Genomic DNA, 10080 nt, shown 5'->3' with positions numbered 1-10080 from the left:
TTGTGATTCATGGTTTAATAAATTCAATTTAGTAGATTTTATCCACCACTATTTCTAAATAATTCGTAGGCTTATATTATTTACCCCTTTTTAGTACTTATGTCATGCAATGCCTTTCAAAAAGCAAAAAAAAAAAATAGTCAAATATTTGCAAAATTTACTTTGTAGTTACTTACCAATTTTTAAATTATGTTGGCGTGTCCGGAGCAGTTGGCATCTATGCGTATCATGACGTACGCCTCATCTGCCTGGTGTAAAGCCTCCGAAAAAGATCTCAACGAACATTCGTACTCCAAAACACCATCTAGAGAAAGCTCACGGGTGCCAGATGGTTTATCCGCAACGACATTCATAGAGATCTTAATATTAACCGTTTTGACCATCATTTCAACAAATTAAACAGAAACTTCTTTATTAAAGCCCTCACCTGCGATACCGCAAATTTTAATGATAATTTCGACTGCATAAATATCAAAGAGGATGCAAAGCTTACCCCCTTAGCACACTTCAGATATCACACTAATACTTAAGAACACAAACACTCACTGAGTTATTCACACGCTGATTCAGCTTATCGTTGTGAAAGACCAACCCTCGGGGTAAGTTAATCCCTGTAACTTAAGTTAGAGAGCAACCCGGCACGAGTGGTAGTTACCAGGACGGCTGGGTCTCTATTTTTTTCATTTATTTACCTATTTTAAAAAAATTTTTTTTTTTGAATTTTTCATTTATTTATTTTTAATTCAATGAACAGAACAATAGAATATCTTTGCTTTATGGGGAAAGCTGCCCATACAAAACCCCAAACTCAGCTGCGTCATTTCCCTCGTTTCATCAGTCGGTTGGACGTCATTCTCTGATGAGCCCGATTAAGGCTCCTATACTATCAGAGCTGACCTATCAAGCAATATTGGAGCAAACAAGTTTGCCATTTAACGTTATTTTCAGTATTCGTTATGTTACTACAGCGATGCCAACTGCTGCGGACACGCCAGTATAATTTAAAAAACGGTAAATAACTACAAAGTAAATTTTGCAAATAGTTGACAGTATTTGCTTGCTTTTAAAAATGTAAAGCATGTATTAAGTACTATAAAGTTGTGAATTATATAAGCCTACGCATTGGTTAGAAATAGTGGTGGATAAAAATCTACTAAATGGAACTTATTAAACCAAGAATAACAATTAATAAACTACTACTTGAAAATATTTATTCGCTGTGCTCATGTTAGCTCTTTGCTCTAACAATAAATGATAAGTCGGCCTGTCTAATTCAGGGGCTCTAACCTTTCCATATGAAATGAAATCATGAAATACTAACATCATGAGTTGGGTACTAGATACAGGGAAAGAAAGATAAAAGCTTTTAAGATCTAAATTTAAAAATTTTGGGTTGATCTGATTGGTCTAGGTGTGATCATTGGGGACTAAAACATCAGTATTACATATTAGTATATATGCTTAATTTGTTTCGAAAATAGTGGTGGGCAAAAGCACTATAAATTAAACTTTTAAATGCAAGGAATATATAGAAAGCATACATTTTACTACCTCTTTAAATATGGGGATAAAATTTTACAGGTTGTAAATAAAAGTTGGCAGGTGTAATTGATAGACGCATCATACTACATACCTGCCAACTTTCACTCTTTCCAAGAATGGATTTTCAGAGTGGTTGTAAAATAATAAACGAAAAACAAACTGACTCAAAAATATATTTATGTTTTGATCCCGTTGAAATTCGCTTGCGCAAGGATTATTATGCTTTCATATATTTATTGTAATTATTTATATGTAGTGGTGGTCAAACTCATTTATAGTTATCATCATAATTCAAAAAGTTAATTGGAATAACCTGAGTATTGCTACCACTTTAAATATGAAAATAAAATCTTCCCGAAAATCCGGAAGGGTTGGCAGGTATGTTTCTATGTTTTAGATGCTCTTTCTTACGTTTATAGAAAAAACGCTGGGAATTTGATTATAAAGTATATTTATTTGTTTACAATTTTTTAAAAAAAAGTTCGTGGAGTTAGCAAGCGTCAAATTGTTTTAAAAGCTATAAAACTTTTAAATAATGTACTTAATAGCTACCTACCAGTAAAATTAAAATAATTAAATTATTAAATATTTGTAATGCACTCATGTTACTATAACTTCAGAATATAAAAACAATTGAATTTTCCAAAGCTTCGTCTGCTGCTTCTAACGAGGTGGCAGATAAAGCGCGCATGTAGCTAAATTAGGAATAAATGAAAATCTCAAATTTTCTTGTGATGCGAAGCGAAGAGATATCACTTATAAGGCCTCTTGAGAATTTGATGTTATTCTCCAGTAATTGATTTTCTAAATTAATGAATATTGTAAAAAAATATGATAAATAGGGTTTTTCAAATAATAATGTTTTTGTTATTTATTTTTTTTACGGAAGTAATGACAATATAACAATACAGTATCGTATTGTATCGCAGATTATTCCTCAGCAGGATCACAAGTCATACGTAAATAAATAAAATACATGAATATAAACAACGCGTATTGGCACACATATTTCAAGATGTGGAAGTTCCAACATTATCGAAGACTTATGATATATCCACGCGACGTAAAAGTGACAACAAAATGGTTTCTAGCTTGGCTCACAAGTTTTATTTTGTCCTTGCAATGTTAAAAGATGTGTTTCTTTATTTTAGAGACTGAATTTTGTGAATCACGGGCTACCCGATGCTCAAAATTCTACTTAGCAGTTCAAGCACAAGAATAAATTTGCAATCCGTAATAAAAGCGACCAAAGATTTCTCGAAAATTACCCAAGCATAGAGGATAGCAAAATTACAAATATTGTAAAAAAAATTGCGAGGTTCCGGCATTAAGTTTCACAATCCGTTGAATAATTTCTTACCATTTTGTTCGCTTGTGGCAAGTGACAGTGCTTGGCTTTTAATTTATACTGTCGTCTACAGACACATTCACATGAATACTATTCAGAGTTGTGGTACTTTTTCTTTCGCACATGCTCATTGAGTGTTTTTTTTTTCCATTTTGCAGTGCAAAAGATTAATGTCATGATCGAGTGAAATTTAAATTGGGCGGAAATTTTGTCTTGTTCAGACGCACAGTGGGGATAAAAAACCGAATTATTTTTAATAACTTTTGAGGAAATGACTGAATCTTCACGTTCTGTTACTCAATCGTAATGGCTCGAGAACTTGACTTCAAATATGAGGAATAATAAGTACAGTAAATAACTGCAGACAATATTTTAAGTTACGAAATCAGACACAAAAATGTACTTTCCCCCAAATAAACATACCTTTATTTGACGAATAAAATAGAAAACTTAAAACAGTAGAAAAAATTTTCTCCTGTTTCAGGTATTTCTATTATTATTTAATGTATTATTCAATAAAGCGCATGAATCTTTGNTAAGTACTATAAAGTTGTGAATTATATAAGCCTACGCATTGGTTAGAAATAGTGGTGGATAAAAATCTACTAAATGGAACTTATTAAACCAAGAATAACAATTAATAAACTACCACTTGAAAATATTTATTCGCTGTGCTCATGTTAGCTCTTTGCTCCAACAATAAATGATAAGTCGGCCTGTCTAATTCAGGGGCTCTAAGCCCGATGAATCGCAATACCGCCCACAAGAGCTCCTGTTGAAAGAATCCTAAAATCTCTTTCATTTAAAAGATGGAAAGCCAGCAGTTGTGCATGGCTATCTCTTGAAACTATACCCCTCCAGTTGAGGGTTAGTGTAGTGTAGAACGGATCCTGTGGTCGCATGTTCAAAAGATGCCTATCAAGTCTTGACTTATACTTAGAAATTTTTGCTTCATGAAGATTATATTGATCATTAATGACTTGGGCATCAATTACAAAAATTGAGTCTTCGCGATAGGCAACAATGTCAGGTTTCAAATTGCGGTTCTTTGATGACTGTAAAACCTCTGTTGTCAAGGGACCGCGCAACGTAATCGACCAAGGCATTGTGTCGTTTGATCCGTTGATAGTGGGTGGAGTAACAGCTCCGTACCTACCAATAATCTTCCTTTTTCAAAAATGGATTACCGAAATACTATCCTCAAAAATATATCATAATCAAGTTGATATTCGCTATCGTAAGGACTAATTTGCTTTTATATATATGGTGTAATTATTTATATGTAGTGGTTGTCAAATTGATTTAAAATTATTATTATAATTCAAAAAGTTTAGTGAAATAACATGAATTTCGCTAGCACTTTAAATATGAAAATAAAATCTTCCGGGGAAACCGGAAGAGTTGTCAGCTATGCAGCTCTGAAGAACGTGATTGAGGGACTCAGGCATGTCGCACCCTCTGCTACAGAGAGCCACACTTACTTACGCATATACACATTCCTTTAACTTGTCCCCCCTTTGTATATATATTCCCGAACTGTAAATACTCATTAGTGTTTATTTTCTCAATGTACTTAATTATTTATCTTAAATTAACCTTTTTTCATGTACTTTTTTATTACTTCATAATTTTGTTATTACCTAATGATAGCAAAGTGCCATTTTATTTCCTCTCACGAATTCCATTTTGAGCCCAAACTTTACTTTTTGTCATGTATGTTTCTGAGTCTAATTTCAGGATGAATGCGAAAAGGGCCGTAATGGCCTCAGACGCCCAGTTCCACTGCAACGAACGAACGAAATTCTAAGCCGCCTAAAGCCAAAAGTCTTCGTCGCCCTAGGGCAAAGTAGATAGATGAAGAAGTCAGATGCCCGGTTCGCGGGCAGGTACTTCGCAAAATAACATATCAAGTCAAGTCAAATTCTAAGTCTCTTAAAGATAAAGTGGTATATTAACACGTTCTAGCCGGGTGTTGAGCCTGAAAGCGGGACGGAAAAGAGAAAATACTGGTAGAAGAACTATTTCAATATTAGATAATATTCGTTAGGAGTTAATCTATTCTCAACAATAACAATTCACTATAAGGAATTTTTTCCCGGCGAAGAAGCAATTCAATATAAAAATTGCATCCGTAAAAGCAATTGGTAGTTATGGATTTTTATTATTCCCGGAAAAAAACTAAAAAATTAAATTTGTCTGTTACCAGTTTTTACTTGGGTGCGCCACCCGGTGAGACAATCTAGCGTGACCCACCGGTGGGTCACCCCGGCGTGAACGTGTTAAAATAAGAATCATCTTCTAGTATTAACCTAAATTTACTACCACTACTAAATCTTTTTAAATACCGCGGGAACTCTGTAAACTAGTAAACCTTCATAGTGGTCTGATCGGTCTACCTTGTAAGATACTGTGCGGAGGCTTTCAGTTTTAGGAGGCGTTGCCAAGTTGCAAACTGCTCCTGACAAAATAAAATATTTCAAAAACGGCAAAAAACTCCAATTTACAAACTTTTGACTAATTTTGCAGACTTTTTAAAGCCCTCAACACAACTGAACTGCAACAAATTGGCTTATAACATAAGCGTCTGAATTATTTAGCAGGAGTGGTGAGTAACAACCCGACAGATCGATTTTACTAAACTAAGAGTCGTACATTACAAGACTACCACTCTAAAATCCACTTTCTGGGGCAAGTTGGCATCTCTGTTTCGATATAAAATAACATGAAGCAGATACTAATTTTCAAAACTGATTCAATAAAAGAGCATCACCTCTTCAGCCAACGCTTCTTACAACTGAAAGCCTCCACACGGTGTTTTTTATAGGTAGTCCGATCAGACCACTATGAAGGTAAACTAGTTTACGAAAGAGCCTTTCAATAGAAAATCTAGTAAAAATAAGAAAGTGGTAGCAAATATATGTCTATCAATTTGTTTCATTTACTTGTCAACCACTACAGATTCAGAGCTTACAAATTAGGTAAATATAAGCCTACAAATTATTTACAAATAGTGGTGGATAAAAATCTACTAAATTGAATTTATTAAACCAAGAAACAAAATTGATAAACTACCACTTTAAAATATATATTTGCTGTCCGGAGCAAGTTGGCATCTCTGTATATATATTTCAAATTATGTTTATATTTATTTATGTCAATATGTGTCAATTTAGATTCGATTTTCAGCTGTCAGATTTGCTCAAGCGAAGTGCTTGTATTTTCGTATTAGCTACCCTGTCGACTGCTAAATTCAAAATGTTATTACTTTAAATTTTTTTTAAATTTCTAGATGTATGGGATAGGGGCCGCTGCGCGGCCTAGGTACCCAATTTCTGTAAATAACGTAGGTAAGTACTTTGTTCCAACTCTGTTGTTATGAGGCTATTGAAATGTTGACGCAATTGGAAAAATTTCTGCGATCTCTGGTTTCTAAACGTCTACTTCTCTGTAAAATATTTTATGAAAAGCGTAGTAGTAGACAGACCTGTATCTGGGCAAAATTGCACAGTGGTAAAAAATTTGTTATTGAAAATAGTAATAAAGTCTCCATACACTGAGCTGATAGTAATAAAGTCTCCATACACTGAGCTGATAGTAATAAAGTCTCCATACACTGAGCTGATAGTAAAAAGGTCGGCCAACTACTACGCTTTTTGTAAAATATTTTATATACATTTAAAAAAAAGATTTCAGAAGTTTTGGTAATTTTGTCATTATATTAAAAACAGAACTTGATAGAGTTGGAACAAGTGGGTTTGCGTATGAACTTTTTAAATCATTATGTGTAGTGGCGTGGAAAATATGTTCAGGTTAATAAAAAGTAATACATTAAAATGTAAACTTAGGTACCACTAAACTTCGTTTCTACAAAAAATGTAGAAAGTTGNGACCCACCGGTGGGTCACCCCGGCGTGAACGTGTTAAAATAACAATCATCTTCTAGTATTAACCTAAATTTACTACCACTACTAAATCTTTTTAAGGACCGCGGGAACTCTGTAAACTAATAAACCTTCATAGTAGTCTGATCGGTCTACCAGTAAGAAACCGTGGGGAAGCTTTGCCTAGTTGCAAACTGCCCCTGACAAAATATTTCAAAAAACGGCAAAAAACTACAATTCCAATTTACAAACTTTTGACTTATTTTGCAGACTTTTTAAAGCCCTCAACGCGACTGAACTGATACAAATTGGTTTATATTATAAGCTTCTAAATTATTTAGCAGGAGTGATGAGTAACAACCCGGCAGATCGATTTTAATAAACTAAGAGTCGTACATTACAAGACTACCACTCTAAAATATTATTCACTTTCTGGGGCAAGTAGGCATCTCTGTCTCGATATAAAATAACAAGAAGCAGATACTAATTTTTAAAACTGATTCAATAAAAGAACATCATACCTTCCAACTCTTCCGGATTTTCGGGAAGATTTTATTTTCATATTTAAAATGGTAGTAATTATACACAAATTTTTTCTTTTATAATTTTAATTTTTAGATGATATTGATCACCACTATTCTTACAAAAATTAAGCACATATATTTATATGCGTTACTATCATGGTTGTCAACTTAAGTTACATGGTTACAACGTATTTATTTGCTTAAAATTGAAGTTTTAATTCCCTTTTAATACCACTGGGAAAAATGATAATAGAAGGGATTAAAAGTTGGCAGGTATGGAACATTACCTCTTTAGCCAACGCTTCTTACAACTGAAAGCCTCCACACGGTGTTTTTTATAGGTAGTCCGATCAGACCACTATGAAGGTAAACTAGTTTACGAAAGAGCCTTTCAATAGAAAATCTAGAAAAAATAAGATAGTGGTGGCAAATATATGTCTAAAAATTTGTTTAATTTATGAATATGATTAATTTGTTTCATTTACTTATCAACCACTACAGATTCATTTCTCAAATATATACGATATATTCCTCTCAATCACTTTTAAAATAGAATTAGGTTTAATGCGCTCAAACTGTTCACTTTTTGAATAGTCTGCGCAGACAACTTACGAGAAACCGTGTGGAGGCTTTCTAATGTAGGAGGAGATGCTTCAGCCCGTAGAGGACCACCTGGGTTATAGAGGCTCGAGGTACCACAATTTTAAATTTAATTGCATGATTGTGAAAATGTGGTCAGGTAGCTGTTACTTCCCAAACAAGCGAGTACCCATAAATCTGAAGTTGGGTGAAGTCTCTGTTAAATTACCAGAGATGCCAACTTGCTCCGGACAGCAAATATATATTGTAAAGTGGTAGTTAATTAATTGGGATTCTTGGTTTAATAAATTCAATTTAGTAGATTTTTATCCACTACTATTTCTAAATAACTCGTAGGCTTATGTAATTCACCACTTTATAGCTTTTATGCCATGCTAAACTTTTAAAAAGCAAGCAAGAGTAGTCAAATATTTACAAAATATACTTAAAATTTATTTACCGTTATTTTAATTATATTGGCGTGTCCGGAGCAGTTGGCATCACTGAATTACAGTCAAATCTGAGTGAGAATGTGAATGCTTTTTGTAAAATATTTCATAGACATTTTAAAAAAAAAGATTTCAGAAGTTTTGGTAATTTTGACATTATATTAAAAGCAGAACTTGATAGAGTTGGAGCAAGTGGTGTTGCGTATGAATTTTTTAAATCATTATGTGTTGTGGTGTGGAAAATATGTCCAGGTTAATAAGAAGCAATACATTAAAATCTAAACTCAGATACCACTAAACTTAGTTTCATCAAAAAGTGTGGAAAGTTGGCCGACCTCATTTTGCCGAGTTTTTAAAACGCTAAACACGGCTTAACTGTGACGAAGTGGCGTATTACACACACCTTTGAATTATTTAGATGTAGTGGAAATAAAAAGCTTATAAAGAGAATTCACTAAGCCATAACTCACACACTAGAAAGACTTAAAAATATTTAAACGCTGTCCGGTACAAGTTTGCATCGCTGGAGCTAGAGCCGTGAAGTGCTTTGGATATAATTGGAAGCAATTATAATATGATTTCTTTTCAACGAGAAGAAGCTATGCTAGTTACTAATAAAACAAATTTATTTATATTTTATGTGGATATTGCAAAATGATTTTTCAAAACTATAAAGAATGTATAGTTTCACTGTATTTCTTTGCAAACTTTTAATATTTAATACTTATGTTTGCGCTTGTTTTCTCTGAAAAAGCAAAGCCATTAATGGCAATGTTGCTTTTAACTGAAAATCTTACTATTTTCTTAGAGGTAATAAGCATTGTTGACTGTTATATGACTCAAAATGTCTTTATATTGTTCAACAGATATCTGTGACATGTTTTGCTGCCTACTTATTTATGGATAAAAAAAATGTCCTGGATCCCACAAAAGCATTTGTTACAATCACCCTCATGGAGCAGCTGAAATACGCCTTATTTAACTTACCCGAGTCTATTTCAGAGCTGATTCAGGTGAGCATAGTTAAAATTTTTAGTGTTCTTCTGTTGACTTTGTCGTAGGACATTAGGGCACTGGGGGTGCGATTGCTCTTTTTTCCCAGTGGTGCTATCTATTGCCAAGAATTCGACTTCTGCCATACCCATCTATCACACCCTTTTATAGGGCGGACCTATTAATACATCCATTCATTCATCCAAAAATCGTAGTTTTGACCTGAACGTGAACATAATCAATCTCCAGTCCAGTACCCCGAGTGGCATAGTTTGTTATGGAAACATGGAGGACTTAGTTACCCGACAGATTTAATGTGCACCAGTCACCATGTACTGCACGGGGAGTCTTCGTCCACTGGATTCTAACTCCCATTCTCACAAACGTGAGTCCCTATCAACCATGCTATCCCAGTCATAGAGTTACTTTAAATTATTAGAAAAAATACGTAATTTATTGGAGCCTTTTTTCTTTCTTTATTTAGCAAAAATTGGCCGCCTGGGCCGCGCAGATGCCCCTAGCCAATACATCATGAAAATTAATTAAAATCAATGAGTAAAAACATTTTGAGTTAAGCAACATTATGGTAGCTTTTAAAAATTTATTTGAACCCACCACAGTTTTACCATTTAGGGAATCTTTTTATTTAATTAAGAGCGGTAAAGAAATACGATTGTTTCTGATTAATAATATACCTGCCAACTCTTCCGGATTTTCCGGAAGATTTTATTTTCATATTTAAAGTGGTAGCAAAGTATGCATCA

The 10080-nt window shown here is 33.7% G+C and overlaps 1 protein-coding gene across 1 annotated transcript in view; it reads left to right on the top strand.

Moving 5' to 3' along the window:
- The first annotated feature begins 228 nt into the window (after positions 1-228).
- LOC107441881 (multidrug resistance-associated protein 1) overlaps positions 229-10080 on the top strand; it is a 33642-nt gene continuing 23790 nt past the window's right edge. Inside the window, exons 1-3 of the mRNA XM_071183886.1 lie at positions 229-321; positions 755-994; positions 9190-9380. Coding sequence (XP_071039987.1) covers positions 229-321; positions 755-994; positions 9190-9380 — 524 coding nt within the window. The remainder of the gene's footprint in view (positions 322-754; positions 995-9189; positions 9381-10080) is intronic.

The sequence above is a fragment of the Parasteatoda tepidariorum genome, chromosome 8, assembly GCF_043381705.1.
Source record: "Parasteatoda tepidariorum isolate YZ-2023 chromosome 8, CAS_Ptep_4.0, whole genome shotgun sequence".
In the NCBI taxonomy this organism is placed as follows: domain Eukaryota; kingdom Metazoa; phylum Arthropoda; class Arachnida; order Araneae; family Theridiidae; genus Parasteatoda; species Parasteatoda tepidariorum.
The sequence above is the reverse complement of the archived record's forward strand: the minus strand, read 5'-3'. Positions and strand labels throughout refer to the sequence as shown.